This window comes from Dromaius novaehollandiae, chromosome 24, assembly GCF_036370855.1.
Source record: "Dromaius novaehollandiae isolate bDroNov1 chromosome 24, bDroNov1.hap1, whole genome shotgun sequence".
In the NCBI taxonomy this organism is placed as follows: domain Eukaryota; kingdom Metazoa; phylum Chordata; class Aves; order Casuariiformes; family Dromaiidae; genus Dromaius; species Dromaius novaehollandiae.
Window position 1 is genome coordinate 6,713,629 of NC_088121.1, and position 20,291 is coordinate 6,733,919.

The 20,291-nt window shown below is 53.8% G+C and overlaps 1 protein-coding gene across 4 annotated transcripts in view; it reads left to right on the forward strand.

Annotated features, from left to right (window-relative positions):
• The window catches only part of DISP3 (dispatched RND transporter family member 3), a 41,146-nt gene that overhangs the window by 12,990 nt on the left and 7,865 nt on the right, over positions 1 to 20,291 (forward strand). Inside the window, exons 2-18 of one of the 4 annotated variants that reach the window (XM_064525603.1) lie at positions 6,312 to 7,248; positions 8,951 to 9,170; positions 10,822 to 10,958; positions 11,410 to 11,544; positions 11,847 to 12,007; positions 12,399 to 12,538; positions 13,325 to 13,470; positions 14,421 to 14,582; positions 14,994 to 15,155; positions 15,651 to 15,773; positions 16,406 to 16,542; positions 16,888 to 17,023; positions 17,274 to 17,397; positions 17,852 to 17,982; positions 18,092 to 18,267; positions 19,157 to 19,283; positions 20,083 to 20,228. In XM_064525603.1, the coding sequence (XP_064381673.1) occupies positions 6,321 to 7,248; positions 8,951 to 9,170; positions 10,822 to 10,958; positions 11,410 to 11,544; positions 11,847 to 12,007; positions 12,399 to 12,538; positions 13,325 to 13,470; positions 14,421 to 14,582; positions 14,994 to 15,155; positions 15,651 to 15,773; positions 16,406 to 16,542; positions 16,888 to 17,023; positions 17,274 to 17,397; positions 17,852 to 17,982; positions 18,092 to 18,267; positions 19,157 to 19,283; positions 20,083 to 20,228 (3,291 nt within the window). In that variant the 5' untranslated portion in view covers positions 6,312 to 6,320. Of the gene's footprint in view, positions 1 to 6,311; positions 7,249 to 8,950; positions 9,171 to 10,821; positions 10,959 to 11,409; positions 11,545 to 11,846; positions 12,008 to 12,398; positions 12,539 to 13,324; positions 13,471 to 14,420; positions 14,583 to 14,993; positions 15,156 to 15,650; positions 15,774 to 16,405; positions 16,543 to 16,887; positions 17,024 to 17,215; positions 17,398 to 17,851; positions 17,983 to 18,091; positions 18,268 to 19,156; positions 19,284 to 20,082; positions 20,229 to 20,291 lie in introns of all 4 variants that reach the window. The other 3 variants (XM_064525604.1, XM_064525605.1, XM_064525607.1) reach the window with 3 other exon arrangements.

Here is a 20,291-nt window from a genome sequence, read left to right on the forward strand (position 1 = left end):
TTGGGAGCTCAGCCAATCCTCCATCCTGTATACAGCCCAATCTACTGTCTTGTCTCCTACAGGCAAATGGAATTGCAGAGGATAGACTTTTAAATTAAAAAAAAAAGTAATTTTGTTGAACTGTTTTCCCAGCAAACGCACATTTGCATCATTGCACTGCAGTTCCAACAGCACCATGCTGCTGGGGCATCTTGATGTTGTTCACGTCTGCGAAGTGCCTGGGGTCTTGCAGTGTTTCTGTGCATCTTTCCAAAGGATTTGAAGCGAGCGGGAAGGGAAATGCAAAGAGCCCAGAAAGAAAATTAATTAAGGCCTTGTTGCTGCCTTGCGTTGTACAGCAGGAAAAGGAGATCTGCCTGGCTAATAATGGTGGAGCCAGCCCAGCCAGCAGCTTAAACCAGTGCCTTCAAGCATGTGCACCTCTGGGCCTGTGTCCCACCGAGACAGGTTCTGCGTTGTCTCCTCGAGCACAGGTTCTGGCCAGTGGCTGAATCTAACCGGTATTTTCAGAAGTGTCTCAGGAGGCTCAGGTGCCCAGTCTGAGGTGTCGTGGGCCTGCTTTGCGTTCCTGGAGAAATCCAGTGGGAGTGCAGCACCTCAGAAAGTCAGACCTCCAGTTAAGGGCCCAGAAATTGTGCCGAACACCTCCTGTCAGCTTCATTTTCCCCACTCATGGATGGCAGTAAGACTTGTCTGCTCTGGCAAAGGGCAACATGAGGTTTACTCCATGCACTCAGTTACATCTGTGTTCATGGAGGGAGAACAGGGACCCATGAAAGCCCTTTTTGCTTGTTTTGGAAAATGATCTTTCCAGACTGACCTTAGTGATTCAAGTGCAGAGCAAGACTCTGGATCCTGAGTCTCCGTGCTGCTGTGGAACATGCTTTTACAGTGGATATAAATTAATGATGCCCTCCAGCACTTTTGCATAGCCAGAGCCAGGCACAGCGTTTTTCAGTGTGATGGGGCTTGGCAGATGCTGTGTCTGTCCTGTCTCTCAGCACAGGCCTCAGCTGTACATCGTTATGGAGAGGCGGCTGTTTGCTGGAGGTGAAAGCTTGTGGGTTGATTCTGCAAGCAAAAATCCCGTTTCTTTCTCTTTTGGAGAAACTTCTTTTAGCTAACAAAGGGGCCAAGAGCTGCCTTCAGTAAGACTCCAGGAGTTTTCAGGGATACAAAAAGGACCGCAGAATTGCTAGCTCTGCTCTGAAAACTTTGCCCATGGAAGAAATGAATGTAAAGTTTAATTATTTTGTCGATAGGAATCTCACATATTACAGAAATTGTCTTTCCCTCCCCTTCTAGCCTTGTGCTTTCTTCCCTCTTCTCTTTCTAGCTTGCTGATGCATAAGGCTTCCCTTTTCCTGTAAGAAGGAACAACTGAATAATTGAAATGGAACACCGGTGAGGATTTTTTAATCTGAAAGTCTGCATTAATTAGTCAGGTCGGATGTAATTAGCTTCCTCATCTGTCACTGCCTCTCCCCAGCTTGTCGATGACTTTCTTCTATCCTAGAATTCACCAAAAAGAAAAGACTTTGCCGCGTGGGAGCTGCAAGGGTGTTTTACCTGTTGGGATACGAGTGAGTGACGATACCTGCAGGGCTCCTGGGGTCTGAGCTGCATCCCACCTGCTGCGGCTGGGGGCAGGATTCTTGCTGATCTCAAGGCGTCCCGTGTTTGGCTTTGTCCCTTCCTCTGTGGCAGGCCCACAGCAGGCAGAGTCGCTCCTGCCCTGGGCTCCCTAGCCCTGCCGTGCCTTAATCGCTTAACTCACTGCTCCAGTCAGACTGGTAGATTGCCACAAGACATCGGGGATGCCCAGACTGATTCGCTGCTGTATAGAAGAGGGGGTGCAGAGATTTAGGGGCTTGGAGGCCCAGTCTGCGGCTGGTTTCTGTCTGACAGCTGTCCAAGGAGGGATGGGTCGAGCTTCCTCCGTCCGGCCCCGGTAATGTTTCTGGCTGAGGTGCAGCTGCCTGGTGCTCAGGGCACGGAGGGGTTCATATGTGACGCGTGGTGGCTGCTCTGCTCTTCTAGACGGAGGCGCCCGTTGGCACTGATATATAGCCTTGGCTAGGAGACCTCCCTCATCCTCCTACTAGTCACGTCTCACCACTGCTGCTGTGGCCTTGAAGAGGCAAAGCAGGTTGTCATCCGGATCCTGGAATTATTGGCTCTTTCTATAGAGCTGCGTTTGTACAAACGCAGGGCTGGAAGATGTGAGTCTCTTCATTGCCACGTGCCTCTTTGCTATGGTGGATTGCCTGAACTCATACCTTCTGACCAGGTTTTGTAGGTGTCCTGGGAGGATGCTGGAACTGCCTGGCAGTCCCAAGCCCAGAAGGTTGAATGCTAAGGGTGGAGGGTTTTTTATGTACTGTACTGCAGACTCCTCCTTCCCTTTCCCTCTTGAATCCCCGCTCCTACCCTCCCTTTCCAGCTCCGTTAGTTTTCTACAAGGTCTCTCTGAGCTGCGCTGCGCTGCTGAATCAGCAGCTTGCAGGCTTCTCCCTCCTTCCCTTTCCCTCCCCATCCTCAAGTGGTTCTCGCTGGCCGAACGAGCGAGGCAGCGCGGACGAACGTGTGCCGATGCCAGGCCGGGGTGTGGATGAGCTCGGCTGAGCGTGAGCTGTGTAGACCCAGCTCTGCCAGGGGAACACAAGGGCTGTGGTTTCTCTGCAGCCACAGGACCTTTTGGATGAGGCAGGAGGCTTCAGGCAAACAGATCCACGGCAAGCGCCTGGGAGTGCTTTCATGCTTTGCTCCTTCAGACCTGGAGCAGGCTTGGATTGCGCAGAAGTGAGGCAGGGCTTTGATTAGGGCTGCAGGATTAGGTCCACGGTACAAATTCTGAAACTGAAAAGTGACTGGGCCATGCTGCAGTGCCGGGAGTCCCTCAATAACGAGGGAAGCGGAGGAGGGAAAACAGACCAGCCCCCAAGTAGAAAGCAAGCAAAGAAAATGCATTTCACTCCCCTCCTGGCTGGTTCCAGGGTTTTGTCCCCTGCTGATTCAGTTTGCTATGTTTTGGCTTGGGTAAGCTTTCATCCTGACCCAGGCAGGATCTGACGAAGGCAGTAAAGCCAGACGAGTCCCGAGGGCAATGCTAAGCGAGCTGTGTCTGGCTTGGCAGCTGCATCGTGTGGTGAACTCTCTTTTGAAGGGAGTTCGGAGCGGTGGCGGAACTGGGGCAGGATGCGTGCAACGCTCTCCCCGCACGCAGAGGGAAGCGGCCGCTGTCAGGGACAGCACAGCCCAGTTACTCCCTCCTCGCGTACTGCTCCCTGCCCTCGCTCTCCTGCACAGACCAAATCTTGATCCTCCCAGAGCCCTGGCTCTGTGAGTGTATGTAGTCTTGGGCTTTTTCTGGCATCTGCTCTGCTGAGTTTTATACCAGCAGCAGAATTTGTGCCCAGTCTGCGTCTAGAGGATAACGTCCCGTGGCCTCCATACGTTGTGGGTACCCAGCTGCTCTAAGGTGGCTTTTGCAACCACGAGGAGGGTGGATGGAAAAGTCAGAGCGATTCCCAAGGTCTGATCCCCTTCCTCGAGTTGAGGATTTAGGTCTTGGACAAAAAAGAAGATGGCATGGTGCTTTTTGTGCTGCCGTATTGCTCTCTGCCTTTCTCTCATTTCTTGTCACAGGCAGGCTCTTCTGTTTCGGGATTACAATCTCTGCCCTTCTTCTCAGTAGCTCAGTAAATGGGAAATGATTGTGGCTCTTTATGGCCCCTTTCTAAAAAGGGAATACGTATGCCGGATCAAGTCTTGCAGTAACTCTGGTCTCTTGAAGGGGAACCCAGGCCCACGGGAGAAGGGATAGCTGGGACGAGTGGGAGGCAGTTGCATCTCTGTGCCAACCTGCCCAGAGGGGACAGAGCAGGGGTTGCATCTGCGTTTTGCAGCACCCACCTGTGCTGTTGGCGTCAGCCAAAGCTGTAGCTTGCTTGTCTCCTCACCTTCCAGATACAAGCAAGGCTCGCTGTAAGCAACAACAGCCGTGCGCGGGTGTGCGTGCTCGCGCAGCCGAGGCGGGGGATCCCCTGCACACTCGCCGCGGTTCTGGGCAGCGTCCTCAGTGCGCCCTTGGCTTTGCCCCAGGGCCTGAGGCTGCACAGCGACGCACAGCCCATCAGGAAACTTTCAGATGTGCCCTGGCTGCTTGAGATTATGCATCCTGAATGTTAAAGAAGTGGTAGAGGAGCCTGGAAGCAGACGGCTTCTTCCTGTCCTTCCTGGAGACTTGAAGAGACCCTTTGCCTTGTTCTTCCCACCTGACAGTCCCACATGTCCCCACATTCCCACAGCAGAGTTTCGTGAGCCACCCTCCCCTCACCCTGCTTCTCAGCCTCCCAAGGATGCGCGGCTCTGGCAGAAGGGGGCCTGCGGCCATCTGCCATCAGTGGTGCCCGTCTGTCTTGGCACCGAGAGGCTGCAGAGCAGGCGGAGGCCTCGGCGCAGGCTCCCATGTGCCCTGCGGCCCAGCTCGGGCGGGGGGAGCCAGGCGTGCAGCCAGAGCTGCCGGGGGTGGGAGTCCCCTCGCGCTCGCAGGAAGGGTGGTCTGCTCTGCTCTGCTCTGCTCTGAGACAATTCCAGCTGCAGACTGTAGAGCCCCGATCAGCGCTCGTGCTTTCCTTGCTGTGGGCAGGAGCAGGGAGGCGAGCAGCAGGGAGGCCGGAGCTCTGGAAGCGCAAGGAGCCGGCGTGGAGGAGAGGTTCCCTGCGCCCTGCAGGCTCTCCAGGGCCGAGCGCTCTGCCCAGCGCGCCCGCACAGATGCTGTCAAAACCCAAACGAGTCCCGTGGGAGCTGCTGCGGCCAGCGAACAAAGCCACCGGCATCCCTGGGCTGACCACAGCCGGGGAGGGCTGCTGTGACCCGGCGGCCAGTGCACATCCCTCTTCTGCCAGGGAACACCTCTATCTCACTGCTTGTCCTCTCCGCCCCAGCTCAGCCAGCTCCCAGGTCTTCTGAGGAACTAGAGTTAAGGGGTGTTGGCAGTTCATCTTCCTGGTAAAATAGGAACAGTTCAGGAGCAAAGCTCTTAAATTGCTTCTGGCCTGTGTGTAAATTGCTTGCAACTATCAGGGTCAAGCAGTGAAGTGAATCCGTTCGTACAGGGAGGGGGGCTCGAGGCTTTGCTGCAGAGTTGGGAAAGGGAGCGACGCTTGTGGGGTCTGGGGTCTCCTCTGGGCCTCGTTCTTGGGGAGCATCACCTGCGGCTTGCCAGAAAGGGGGGCTCCGGCGCGACGCCCGGGGGAGCACGCGGGAAAGGCCGAATAGCTGTGTGCGGGCAGCTCCGCCGGCAAAGTAGAGCATCTCGCAGGGAGTCTCTCTTTCTTTCCTGCCCAAGCGTGAGCTGATCAGGGAAGAAGTTTCCTTCCTTCTCATTCCCTAGTGACAGCGTCTGCTTTCACATCCTGGTTGTTCCATAGGAACCGGGAAAACCTGCTCCACAAACAATGGCCCGCAGGGGTAGGAGGAAAGCGGGGCTGCGGTGCTCTGCAGTGGGTCACGCTGCGCACCCGTGGGCTGCGCTCGTCTCCAGGAAATCAGCAGGACTTCTCGTGCGGGAGGGCCCCGCCTGACCGCCGGCATGTTCAGCCCTTCCCTTCCCACGCTGGCAGCGGTCAGCCCTTGGGGGAGCGGAGCAGGGTCACAGCCAGTTCACCGTGGGAGTAGCGTGTGCAAGCGCGTGCGTACGTGTGTCTCTGCAGGCGTATGTGCGTGCACTTGTGGTGCTGGGTGTGCACGCACACGCGTGCTTGTGGGAAAGATAAATGCTGTTCTAAGCACCTGGAGGGAAATCTAGTGCCGGCTGTAATGAGAGGAAGAAAGGGTCCCTTGCATTTTTCATCTGACGGCATGAACTGTTCCTGGTCTTGAGAAGCAGGTTAGCTAATTAAATGTTCCTGCTGCTGTGATCTGAGGCAGGACCGAGCACGGTGTACTGTGAATCCCCTGCCGGCTCTGTGCCTGTCATTCCTGGAGCCGCGCAGAGCCCTTTCCTGCCAGGGCACCGGGCTCTGGGTCTGTGGTTTGAACTTCTCCGCTCTGCAGTTTCTCCGAGGCTGCCAGGCAAGGTGTGGGGTGTGCCCCAATAAGCCAGTTCTTTCAGTGGCTGCAGCAGATCTGCCAGGTCCGAAAGGAGCCATGCTTTGCTGCCGAGGGTGCGGGGCTGAGAGCTGGAGCCCACCTCCCTCCCTGGCTGTTCCCGAAACCCGGTGGTGACTGCTGTGTATGCGTGACCGTGCCTGGTGAGCCCCCGTGCCAGGGCCTTGCTGACTGCTTTTCTCTCCCGCTTTGCGTAGGCACTGGACATGGACACGGAGGATGACCCCTTGTTACAGGACGCCTGGCTAGATGAGGAAGAGGAGGAGGTTGCCTTCACCACACGGAAGAAGTGGGAGGGTGCCCTGTTGTGTGGGAAAAGCCCATGGAGAGTCAGGCCCCTGCATACCACGCTGCCGGTGACTGGCTTCTGGAACATTGTTGGCTGGATATTTACCAACCCGTACTGTGCTGGCTTCATCCTTTTCCTGGGCTGTACCATCCCTGCTGCGCTTGCTGTTGTCATGTTCCTCCACTACCCAGCCCTGGACATTGACATCTCCTACAACGCCTTCGAGATCCGCAACCACGAGTCCTCTCAGCGCTTCGATGCGCTCGCCTTGGCCCTCAAGTCCCAGTTTGGGTCGTGGGGCCGGAACCGCCGGGACCTGGCTGACTTCACCTCTGAAACCCTGCGGAGGCTTATCTTTGAGCAGCTCCAGCAGCTGCACCTCAATGTCTCCCACCTCGGGGGCACCGCGCGGGCCAAGCGCGGCGTGCCAGAAGGCAGGACTACCTCCCCCAAGCCCCATGCCCGCCTGCGGGTGGGAAACCAGACTTTCCGAGTGGCGAGGGGTGCTCCGCGCTGGGACTACTCCAGCTCTTACGTCAGTGCCAACACGCAGACACATGCCCACTGGCGCATCGAGCTCATTTTTCTGGCTCGGGGGGACTCCGAGAACAACATCTTCACCACTGAACGCCTGGTTACCATCCACGAGGTCGAGCGCAAGATCATGGACCACCCTCGCTTCCGGGAGTTCTGCTGGAAGCCCCATGAGGTCTTGAAGGACCTGCCCCTGGGCTCCTACTCCTACTGCTCCCCTCCCAGCTCCCTTATGACCTACTTCTTCCCCACTGAAAGAGGAGGGAAGATTTACTATGACGGCATGGGACAAGACCTTGCTGACATCCAAGGTGAGCCGGAGCGAGGGCTGGCGTGTTCTAGGCTCGCATCCCCTGTGTGTTGAGGCAGTCACTTACTGAAGTGCAGCTGAGATGGGCACTGCCTTGTGCAGAGGGGAAGATGCTGCCATGGCTTGCCTTGAGGAATTGGCTCCTGTGCTCCAGAGCCCCCTTTCTACCCTTTCAGCAAAGCCCCTTCAGCCCTAGTGACGGGCCACACGGGCTCACCCAGCAGGTCAGCGAGAGGGACGAAAGAGGGGGAGTGCTGCGTATTACAGATGCCTTCTCTGACCCTTGGCCCCTGTGAGTGACCATGGTTCGTTAGAGCCGTGTCAGGTCTTGGACAGACAATGGGGGTGAACTTCCCTGCCCCAAGGAGCAGATGAAAGAGGTCTGTGGGCTGCTTTGGAGCTTGAAAGGCAGCTTGTGAGTCACCAGCTAGAAAGGCTGCTGTCAGAAGAAGAGGGGGAAGGCCCTGGCTCTCCTCCTCCCAGCTCTGCACCCTGCAAGATGCCCCTCCACGAGAGCAGAGGCTCTGGATGGTGAAGAAGAGGTGAATCATGATGAGTCTGTGGGTGTGATGTGGCTGTGGAATGAAACCTCCATCTGTTTCCCAAGCACAGGCTGCAGATGATAGCTGTCCAGGAGCCATACGGGGAGCAGGCAAGGGATTAACTCCATCTGCTCCAGTGTGAATAACAGTTCTGCTACCAAAACAGGGAAGAGCCTAGTTTCTGGGTCTTTCTAGCCTGGCCTCAAGGGAATCTGGATTCTGGGGGTAGATGTGCAGTGTCTCTTACTCTGAAATGGCTGGCTCTGTACTTCATGGTGTGCTTGAAGAAATGGAGTCTCCTTATTCTCCGTTATCCCCCTGACCTTCTCCTGCATGTGCAGACGATCATGTTACCATAGTTCAGTGACTTGCTGCTTGCCAGACGAGCCCTGGCAATGCTTCATGTGCCTGCTGTTTGCCTGTTGGGAATGAGAGGTCAGCTCGTGTGCCTTCTTTCACCCTTGGGGGATCACCTCGCCTGTCCCTTGGCTGTGCAGCAGTAACCCATGCACTTACAATCGTCTGTGTGTTTTTGCTTGTCAGCGTGCACAGGAATGCAGGGTTTTGCCTGGCTTGAAGGGAGCTGAGAAACTTTTTCCTGCCATGCCAAATCAAAGATCAGTGGTGATCATAAGTTGCATTACATGTGGTGCTGAGGGCACCATTTTTACAAGCACCCCTTTGAGGAGCGTGCTCCCATCTCCTCATCCCTGACACCATCAGGTGGCAGAGCTACCAGGGCACAGCAGAGCCAGGACCCCTCACCTTCCACGAGGGTCACTTAACTCGTGCTTCCCAGCGTGGTGGAGCAACTGTTAGTCCAGCGTAAGAGGGCTAAGTGCATCCAGCAGTGGTATCGATGAGGGTGTTTTGGGCATTGCTGCTCAGGGGAGCTGTGGCTCAGATCACAGCTGGGGTGGAAGAGGCATTGCTGGCGGGGAACTGCATTCGGGTGACGTTGCATGCGGAGACACAAAGCAGAAGGCGAGTCTTTGCAAGACAGCTTTGCCCAGCTTCCTCTGCTCCCTGCAAGGCAGCAGCAGTCAGCAGCAGTCTGAAAGACAGGATCGCTGCCAGCTCTGCCATTGCTAGACTGGCCCCCGTGCCTTTCTGAGTCAGCTGAGCAGGGGCTAACAGCAGTGGCACTGCTTTCTCCTGCAGGGTCCCTGGAGCTAGCCATGACTCACCCCGAGTTCTACTGGTACGTGGACGAGGGGCTGTCTGCCGAGAACAGGAAGAGCTCCCTGCTGCGGAGCGAGATCCTCTTTGGGGCACCGCTGCCAAACTACTTCTCGGTGGAGGACCGCTGGGAGGAGCAGCGCCGCAAGTTCCAGAGCTTCGTCGTCACCTACGTGGCCATGCTGGCCAAGCAGTCCACAAGGTGAGGGCTGCGACAGCCGAGGCAGGGGCCTTGCTGAAGGAGGGCGAGGGCAGGAAAAGGCAGAGGTTGGGGAGGATGGCACTCGCTGTTGCACTAAAGGAGTGGCTGGAATAGGCCCCTCAGGGTGTAAAGGTTTTGTCCTAAGGTTTATGCAGGTCAGACCTGTCTTGGATAGACCCTGCAGTGTCGAGTCTCACCTGCAAGCTGCTAGGCTCAGAGAGTTTGGCATGCCAGCTCAAACTGCTGGTCAGGCTCGAACAGCAGCCAAGGTGTTACACTCCAGTGGAAGGAGAGAAAGTATCTCCTTTGAAATTGGACTCTGGCACAGTGCTGTGCATGACGGGGGGGAGCATATGGCAGAAAGCCATTCACGTGCTTCCCTTCAGTGCTGCAGCAACATGCCAAAACCATCAATAGAGACAATGAAAAGGAGCCAACTATTTATCCAGTGCCTGCTTTTCTGCTCAGCCCCTGTACGGCACTGGACGTGTTCACTTCCATCTCACAAGTCCAATGCCGCTGACTCCAGCAGACCTGCTGCTCTCCATGCCTGGTCTGAATTTGGCTCCAATTGGTCTGATGCGGGGGGTGAAATGGCCCTCTACTAAGGCTCAATCTGAGGGCCTGATTCTGCTTTTGCTCTTGCCAGTGTAAATCCTTCCAAGTGTTCAGTCTTTATACAGAGGGAGAGGTGTGTGTGGGGGGGGGGTATCAGGGCAGAATAAGTTTCAGGAAATGCAGGCTTGTTTCACCCTGGTCTGTGTGGCTCTGGTTGAATAGGGCTTTGCTCAGTGCTTGTTGGAGGGAGAGGGTGAAACAGAGCTAACGGAAGGTGCCTTTTCACCACGGGGTAGCCCACTACTCAAACAGCTGGGGAAAGGCGGCGAGTCCTGATGTCAGTGTAATTTCTTGGTCCCCAGCTCTCTGCTGTCCTGAATCTCAACAGCTCCCAGAGCAAAGGGACGCTGATCTTCAGAAGCAGAGCGAAATGCAGCCAGCCCTTGTCAGCCCTGAAAGGCAATGCAGCCGCAAAGCGTTCTCAGCAACGGGCAGGCAGAGTGGGTTGCAGTGTTGGGAAGCCGAGAGGGGACTGGGGCCAAGGCTTGGTTCTGAAGCCTAGATTCCTGGTAGGCTCCTATAATGCAGGGCTATTATACTCCTGCTTAAATTATCTCGGATTACTTCCTCTCAGAGCCTGCTTCCAGAAGCAGAGGCTGGTAAATCATATGGTTCTTGATGGGCTCTCACTCTGCCTGCATCCGCTAGTTATTACCTTTGTGCTTAATATAATAAGCAGTGATTAGGATTCCAGATGGAATTGGCTTTGGAGGCTTCAGGAGCTGTTTGCTGACAGCAAGAAGTCTATTAGTGCCATGGACCCAGTATGCATTGGAAGAATTTTTAAAATAATGCTATTTTATTTTTCTCAGTTCTTGTGCAAACTTCACCTCCTAACATCCTTCCAGCAGAAATCTAGTTCAGGTCGCTCCCACCACTGAGCTGCTTTCTCAGAGAACTGCCAAGTTTAATAGATCAGTGACGTTCTTCGGCCCCAGAAGAGACAGTGTGCTTTGTTAAATCCCCTGGCTCTTCTCCCTTTACACTCAACTCTGCCTACTGCCCTTCCTTCCTTCATATCTTCCCACCCCAGCAAAGTGCAGGTGCTGTACGGAGGGACGGATTTGTTTGACTACGAAGTGAGGAGGACCTTCAACAATGACATGTTGCTGGCCTTCATCAGCAGTAGCTGCATAGCTGTCTTAGTCTACATCCTTACCTCCTGCTCAGGTAGGCCACAGTCAAAGCTGTCCAGCTCTCAAAAAAAGCCAAATGTGCTGTGACTCCCTGCATCCATGTGCAAGCCCTGGGAGAGGCTTCAGTGCTCTGACCCCAGCTTGGCTTTACAGCACAGCAGCATGCAGAAGGTCACACAAATCTCTGATTTTTCAGGACAGAGGTTACAGGCAGGGCTTGAGGGAAAGCTCATGTGAAAACAGGAGTGAGATGTAAAATCCTATCTTGCTAACTCTGGTGTAAAGCTAAGTTGTTTCACTGATGGGGCTAATGGGAAGCATTCTCCAAGCTGTACTCCTGCACTCCTGAGCCATTCTGTCTCCCACTGCAGGCTTTCCCCAGCACCCTTGTGGGCACCAGTACCCCAGTGGGGCAGGTGGGAGGTGGCTGTTCTTCCCGGGGACAGCCAGCAGTGATGTTTTTCCATGTTGCTTTCCTCCTGCAGTATTCCTGTCATTCTTTGGCATTGCCAGCATTGGGCTAAGCTGCCTGGTGGCTCTGTTCCTGTACCACGTCGTATTTGGGATCCAGTACCTGGGCATACTCAATGGTGTGGCTGCCTTTGTCATTGTGGGGATTGGTAAGCACATCCTTACACAAACCTACCTGTTTTGTCTTGCCATAACTCCTTCCTGCAGGGAGAGGAAGGTGAGGGTGGCAGATGCAGGCTGAATTTTCAAGCCCTTTCCCCCTGTTTCCTGTAAGTGGAAGATCTGCAGGTCAGATGCTCAGGGGAAATGAGTTTTTTAGCTTCTCTGAGCTGTGCTGAGTTATCCAGTGGCTGGTTTGGCCCTGTACATCCAGGTTGGTCCATCCTAGCTCACCTAGACATAAGTCTCTGGTGGGAGCCAAGTTTCAAAATCTCCTCCTTTTTTGTCCTAGGGGTTGATGATGTCTTTGTTTTCATCAACACTTACCGCCAAGCCACCCACCTCAAGGACCTGCGACTGCGCATGATCCACACTATCCAGACAGCAGGAAAGGCCACCTTCTTCACTTCCCTGACCACAGCTGCTGCATATGCTGCCAACATCTTCTCTCAGGTAGGCTGCAGCTTTGAGATTTTGGGCTTTCTGTTTCTGACACAGGCCCTGATAGACAGGGAAGCTGCCAGCGCTCTTTCTGCCTTCTCTTGCTGTGCAGGGCCGTGCCAGCTTGCCCTGGAGGGCTCTCCCTCACCTGCTGTAAAGCAGGGAGCGCTCCCTCTGTATCAGCACCCAAGGCAATATTTCCTGTGCCATTGATCAAGCAAGATCCACTGGCTGCTGGGCTCCAGTTCAGCTCTGCACCTGCCAGGGTTGCTGACTACTGTAGTTGAGGGCAGCATGAGCTATTCTCAGGGTGCTCCAAATCTCTCTGGCCTGCTGTCTCTTCAGGCCTCTCACCCTAGCAATTCGTTCTGATCCCAGCTCTGTGTTCTCTCCCTTTGTGCAGATCCCAGCCGTGCATGACTTTGGCCTCTTCATGTCGCTGATTGTGTCCTGCTGCTGGGTAGCTGTGCTCTTCACCATGCCAGCTGCTCTTGGAATATGGACCCTTTATGTGTCCCCACTAGAGAGCTCCTGTCAAACCAGGTGAGACCTGGAGCCGCCTTTTGTGAGTGGGAAGTTGTTTGGAGCCCATGGACAAGGCAGTGTGCAAATCCCTGCCCTGTCTCTCTGCCACCCTCATCCCCTTCAGGCATAGCTCTTAGCTCGGCCATACCCTGTTAGTCTGTAATGGAAGGGAATTAACTTATGCCCTTTCAGATCAAAGCAGAATAGAAGGGCCAGGTTACAGTCTCGTTGCCTCTGGTGTATGTATAGGTGCCACCCAGGAGCCAGGGTCTCTGCAACGTCAGTGATGTTTTTTTGTCCAGTCCCCTGGAGCACTGGAGCCATCTTTGCCCTCTTAGCCCTTACTGCACAGCCAAATCCTCAAGCTGTGGAGACCCAGGCCCTGCAAAGCAGACAGATCAACAGAGCTGCTGCCTCAGAGCACAAGCAGCGCATGCAGATTTGTATCTGGAAGTCAGCACCCTTCCCCTGCTCTTTAGCAGTGTGGGTGACCTGGCCTGATTTAATTCATTAGCAAGGAGATGAACTGCTGAAGCTCCCATCATTCAGCACCAAGCCATCGTGCCTCAGCCCTGACCTGTATATCCAGCCCAGCCTTCTGCTGCTTTGCCATAGCAGCTCAGCCTCTGACCTCTCAGCACTTAGCGATGGAAATTGCTTATGGTACTGCCTGTGGCTGTCTTTTCAAGTAATTGGAGCAGGCTGTTGCTGCTTTTCTTGTTGCTAAAGGAGCCCGTTGGTAGCTGTTTGCAGGGTACATGGCGTACAGCCCATGCCTTTGTCTCCTTCCCTCCCCGAATCCAGCTGCAGTCAGAAGTGTACCAGAAAGAATGCATTGCACCTGGCTGAAGATCTCTTCATTTCCTCGGAGGCCACCTCCAGAGCAGGCCAAGAGACACTTCCCTATCTGGACGATGACATCCCGCTGCTCAGCGTGGAGGAGGAGCCTGGTATGTGCTTATTGTGTGCTGCCTTTAGGGGGACCACGCTGTCCTGTTCATCCTGGAGCGTCTTTCTGTCCCTGCCGTGGTCCGAGCGTAAGTTTCCCTAGTTTTAAGCTGGGGATAGTGCTGCCGCAGGAGGTTGTAGGAGTATGGACTCACCAATGCCTGCAAACTACTTTGAGACCTTCAGTGGGTGTTGATGCATGCTTGCTAACTACTTTGCTAATCCTCTTGGGTCTAATGTGGGTTGTACCTTCCGGCTGTAATCCTTAATTGCCAAGTGGGTGTAGCCACAAAACATCTAATCCGCAGCCCCAGGACACTCCGCCTTTGAGTAAAGAAAGAGTTTCTCCCTCTTCCTTGCCATTCACACCACTGTCTTTGGGAAGCAGGCAAGAGAACACTTTGTTATTCTCCAACATCACTTCCTCAGAGCATCTCCTCCTTCGTGGCAAAGAGGGCAATGTCTTGCCTGAGACCACATAATCTAGGAAAAGAGCCCAGAAATGCCCTTTTCGCTTGTTATCAGCAAATATTCCTTCTAGCCCTGACTGAAAATAAGGGTACTTATGGGGTCATACTCTGTTGTGCTGGGCTTTTAAGACTCGCTGGGCTCTTTTCCTTTTCAAATCCCGCAATGGGAATGTTCTGGGCAGCGGGTAGCCTTCAGGCCTAGCAGCAAACTGGAACTGGTGGCAAATGGATCCATGAAGGGCCCCGTCAGCCCAGAACAGTGCACAGACCCTATCCCTGCAGAGTAGGCTCTGAGTAGCTTTTGATACGCAGCTATGCTCTGCAAACCACTGCCTCTGCCTGGGTCTTATTCCATCTCCATCAGCTTGAGTGAGTTGTACAGCACCTTGCACAAGGAGATATTGCAAAGGAGAGCAGAAGGCTACGAGTGACTTTAGCATGACCCTGACCACTGAGACTGCCATTGATTTTTCTCTTTCTAGTCTCCCTGGAAATGGGTGATGTGCCCTTGATATCTGTGATGCCAGAGAATCTGCAGCTTCCTGCAGAGAAGAGCAACGGGAGTCACTTGATAGCACATCTGCAGGAGCTGCTGGAGCACTGGGTGCTGTGGTCTGCAGTGAAGAGCAGATGGGTGATTGTGGGTAAGGAAGGAGGAGAGATATCCCATCTTCATGGATTTTAAAGGGTTTGACAGCATCTTGATTAGTCTCCAAGCTTGGATTATTAGTGACAGGAGAGTGCATAAAGGGACGTGAAAGATGGTTTCTGACCCAGTGGATGAGTGTCTCCAGCACAGATGGTCCCTAAGAGAACTGCACAAGGAATTCAGATGCTTTTCCATCCCTCTTTTCTCACTCAGATCTGGAATGGCAGGTCCTGATGGGAGGGTTTCTACTCTATAAGAAGAAAGCCCAGCTGCCAGTATACTTCAGGGGTTGTTCCTTTTTCCTCTTGAAAATAGCATCTTGCCTCCACTCCCCTGCTGTCTGGATATGTCCTGAGTGCAAGGTGCACGCAGGGTCCCACACGCTTATCAGGACTTCTTCTTGCAGGGCTCTTCCTCCTCGTTTTGCTCCTGTCCATATTCTTTGCTAGTCGTCTCCGTCCAGCTAGCCGTGCTCCAGTCTTGTTCCGGCCAGACACTAACATCCAGGTGCTGCTAGACCTGAAGTACAACCTGAGTGCTGAAGGCATCTCCTGCATTACCTGCTCAGGTGAGAGTGCTGGTCCCCAGGCTACAGTGGCTGCAGCCTGGCTTAGGCCCTGGGCTGGGAGAGCTGAAACGTGAGGCAGAGGTCTGAATCTTTCCAGTATCTCAGTGCACAGGTCCCACTGAAGGGAGGTGTCCACTGGGAGTGGAATGGTGGAGTTCCCCATGGGAATGGCATATTTTGAAAAGCTGCTTCAGCCAGGATCTGGCTGAGTGTTTCTGCTAGAGCAATTCCTTTATAGTCCAGGAGAACTGACCACTCACTTCCCTGGGCAGCTCTACTGCAGCAGAGGGTCATGGAAAGAGGCTCCTTTAACACATGGGAGACCATCCCAGTGACCAGATGGGGGTCTGTGGCTCTGTGTTCCCTGCCGAGGGTTTGGTGTTGGATGCCAGAGTCCCTGGTGTTTTCCCTACTCAAGTGAGTTACATGCACAGGGCTGTCAGGTCTCTTGTCATGCCATTCACCCTTTCATCCCAAACTAACCTTTTGGGACAGGTTTGTTTCAGGAAAAGCCCCACAGTTTGCAGAACAACATCCGAACCTCCTTGGAAAAAAAGAAGAGAGGCTCAGGGTTGCCTTGGGGAAGCAAAGGGAGCATAAGTGATACAGGGCAGCAAGGTGAGTGGGGTGTGAGGACCATGACTTTGGCCACATTTGGGTCGGGCGCCCAAGGGTCCACGCAGGTGAAGATCAAATCATATGTCCTCTGAACAGCTGATTGGGAGTAATTTTATTCAGGCACATCCCTAATGAGCCCTGGATTGATGCTGGGCATAAGGGGCATCATTATTATCCTCCTTCCCCTGAATGTTTTCTGCTGTGTGGAACAGGTCCCTATAACCAAGGTGGCAACATAGTCTAGCGACAAATCTCTCTGGCCTGCCCAGTCTGAGCACAGGGTTAGGAGCTCAGAGCTTTTGCATCCCAGTCCCATTTCACAGCCTTGTTGGCAGGCGGTGAGGAGAGTAAATTCAGCCTGCTTCTCAGGGGATTTTAAGGATAAATGAGTTATTGGGCCAGGTCCTAAGTTGACGTGAGTCAATAAGCCGTCAGGAATTACTGCAGCTCAGGATATATTTGTGAAATCCTTTGAAAGAAGTGCTGTGATGCTAGAAGGCAAAAGCTGTGCCTGCTGCCCCAGAGGAGACAACAGGCCAGGAGACCCTCCTTTGCTGCTGCCTCTGTTTGTGGGATTTACTGATTGAGGAGTGCCATTAATGCTCATGCCCCCGCTGTGTTGTTTTCCCCAGATCTCCAGGGGACTGTGTATATCTCCAAGTCCAGAGGCAAGGGAAGACCAGCCATCTACAGGTTCTCGCTCAACGCCAGTGTCCCTGCCCCCTGGCAGACGGTGTCAGCGGGAGATGGGGAGGTGCCTTCATTCCAGGTGAGTCAGGGGATCCTGGACTCCTCTGTCAAGAGTGCAGCACGCAACAGGTGAGCACGAGAGCCTCCTGCCTCTCCCAGGGCCCTGGGTAGCACAGGGTGGAATATGCAGGGTATTGCAGTAAGGTTGCTGACAGTGAAGGCGTTGTGCCTGGCAGTGGCAGAGATCAGGCCTGGCACTGCCGCAATACTGGGCTGTTGCTGTTGTGTGACCGTCAGCAACGGGAGCAGGAGTGTCGATACCTGTGGGAATCAGATGGGGCCTGGCATCCTCAGCCAAGCTCACTCTCTACTAGAAACTGCTACTGAAGCAGCTGGATTCCTGCTGCCTCCTGTCCATTCACAGACAACTGGTGAGCAGTCGACACTGCTCGTGCGCAGACCGTGTTGGACACATGCCTACAGGAGAACCTGCTTTCGGATCTCCCTCTCCCTGCACAGAGCAGTCACCATCCAGCCTAGGGCCATGGAGAATGGGGGTGGTAAGAGATCCCGTTAAACGTTAGCCACTGCTGGGAAGAAGGCAGGCTGGGGACTGGCTTGTTATGTGCCTGCAGTGCTCATTCTGTGTGGCTGTGCCAGTGCTCCGGGAGGAGGGGAGTGTGTGATGCTAACACGCGACAAGCTGCAACCCTGTGGAGTTAAGTGTCTGTTTTCATTAATCCATTGCTTAGGTGTATAGAGTGCCTTTCGGTAACTTCACCAGGAAGCTGACAGCTTGTGTGTCCACAGTAGGGCTGCTTAAGCAGACGAGCCCCAGGAAGTGGATGATGACCACCTTGTCCTGTGATACCAAGAGAGGCTGGAAGTTCGACTTCAGTTTCTACGTGGCCGCCAAGGAGCAGCAGCGAACGCGGTAACCCTCCAAAACCCACTGAGGGCCGGGCAGCAAAAGCAGCACAGCCGAACAGCTGATAAGGGGTGCCTGATGTCCAGTGCCAGTCCTGCCCTCAGTTGGTGACATCCCTGGAGGCCTGGCTTTGCTGCAAACGTGCCCTGTCTTTGCAGAGTTATTTTGCAGGCCCATAGCATTGCTGATGTGGCAAAGGCCATCCAGGCTCAGGGCTGTGACTGAGGGCTTCTTTGGGTGGCAGAAACAAATTGCTGATTTTTGGTCTCTCCGTTACCTGCCCGAACTCTTGGGCTGAACAGGCAGCACACAATACACAGTGGCTGGGGATCCAGATCTGGAGTTGCTCACCTCTTCCTTCCCTGTGCCCCTGAAATTCCCTCTAGTGCTTTCCACGTGGTGCTTTGGACACACCATCTTTATCACCTCTGATCCCCCATAACGAACTCTGTTTGCACAGGAAACTGTATTTCGCCCAGTCGCACAGGCCTCCTTACCATGGCCGAGTATGTGTGGCACCTCCTGGCTGTCTCCTCAGCTCTAGCCCAGATGGACCCACCAAAGGCATCCTTTATGTTCCCAGTGAGAAAGGTGAGCTGATGAGGGCCTGTTCAGCCACGTCTGTTGCTTTCTGGGCCAGAGAGGAAGTCAGTTCTTTGCTTTCTTCTGATGTAACCATCCTTTCTTCTGTATTTGACAGCAGCACCTAAAGCAAAGCTCTCAGCTACTTCTGGATTTAATCCCTGCATGAATACTGGCTGCGGGAAGCCAGCAGTGCGGCCACTGGTGGACACGGGAGCCATGGTGTTCGTGGTGTTTGGTATCCGAGGGGTTAATCGTACTAGACGCCCGGACAACCACGTCATTGGAGACATGGTACACACACTTTCTGGCATGCTGACCAGGCATGCCTGGGGCTGATGAGTGAAGGAAGAGCTCCCTGGATAGTGTTTAGTTAATCCCCACAGCCCAGGCGGCATGGTCCAGCAGTCTAGCCAGATGGAATAGCAGAGATGGCAGCACTGGGATGAGCCAAAAGCACTTTTCTGTTTTAACAAATTCACAAAAAATGGAGATAAGCCCATTGCTGAAATCATTTTAGACTTTCTAGAAAATCCCTTTCTGAGTGCCATGTCTAACCTTCTAATTTTGAATCCTGAGGATTTTAGAAGCAAAACCATCTTGAGCTCAGTATGGAAACCTCACTACAAACTCAAGAGCCCAGCAACTGATATTTTTCTGTAATTATTGTCTGTCCTGTTGTGAGATTTTAACATAAAGTACAAACTGACTACTCTACCAGGGAAAGGTTCCTGAATATGACTTGGCAAGGCAAGATGTCTGATTTTTTTTTTTTAACTTTATAACCTGAATAGTGACATTGGTACAAGTCCTGGTGTGGGCACAGTTCGAAAGTCCGTTGGTGAATTAATATGGTTGAGCTTTCTCCTTCCCCTCAAGGAGCAGAAGCACATTCATTGAACAATAGGATAATTCAGTTTGGAAGGGACTTCAGGATGTCATCTAGTCCAACCATCCTAGGGCAGGGAATGCGCGCTGCAGGTGTGCCTATAGATGACGTGGGGACAGGTTTCCTAGGCAGACAGAACCTGACCCTGTGGGTACAAGAGTCCTCAGGGTGTGCACACCAGAGCTGGTCCCAGGCTGTGTGCCCAGGAGAGGACTGAGTTTCTGCCTTCCTGTGCCAGCTGCCATGCGTATGCCTCACGTGTGGTGCTCTTGTTGTTGTGTCTCCTTGTGAAAGGGCAGCGTTATCTATGATGACAGCTTCGACCTCTTCAAAGAGATTGGCAACCTGTGCCGCCTCTGCAAAGCCATCGCCAGCAACGCTGAGCTGGTGAAGCCAGGAGGGGCTCAGTGCCTGCCCTCCGGTAGGTAGGATTAATGCCAGTCACAAGGTCCTTGGGGAGATCTGGAGAACCTGGGTGGATATGGGATCTCATCCTCCAGTCTGAGGAGGGTGGCTGCTGGAGGAGGTTTCAGACTTTCAGATCGCAGCTTGATGAGGCAGGGAAGGCAAGGAGAGGTGCCAGTCAGTGGTAAAAGCAGGCAGTGCAGGGAGGAGAGGGGTTTCTCAGCAGCCAGCTCTCCTAACTGAAGCCTTTCTTTCCAGTCATGGGCATTGCTGATGATATACTCACAAGCTCTTGGGCAAGGGACACTTTCTTCTCAATAGCTCCTGGGTAACCAGCAAACCACACCTGATTTGGGTGTCCTGAGGCTCCTCTCTGCCCCTGTGGCTTCATGTCCTAACCAGTGACTGTCTCCCAACTCTAGAGGTCACAAAGTTATGGAGCTGGGTTTAGGGAGGGAATATGGGCTTTAGGCCAAAAGCCAACCCCACACCTTCACACCTGAAGAAAATCCCTGCCAGGCCAGGCAGGCAGCTCCTGTGCTGACATAATTCAGCACTTCCCATTCGTACTACTTCCTGAAGGCTGGGGACAAGCAGTGTCTTGTTGCGTGCTGGTGGCATTGAGGGCCCTCTCAAGCTAGCAACAGTTAAGGGCTCTGGTGCTGAGAACCCAAGTGCTTTCACAAGTCAGATGCAGGGGGAAGCAGCTGCTGCTAAGTGGGGCCTGCAGCTTTCTCTTGTTTTCTTCCCCCTTCCTCCTATGTGTTCCCTTTCCCTATCCTGTCCTCCACTCCTTGCTCTTTTTTTCTCTCCAGGTTATAGCATCTCCTCCTTTCTGCAGATGTTGCACCCTGAGTGCAAGAACATCCCTGAGCCGAACCTGCTGCCAGGGCAGCTCTCTCACGGGGCGGTGGGAGTGAAGGATGGAAAGGTGCAGTGGATCTCAATGGCATTTGAATCGGTGAGCACATGGCATCACCATCTCTCCCTGCAACAGTTCATTGCAACTTCTAGGGGTTTAGTT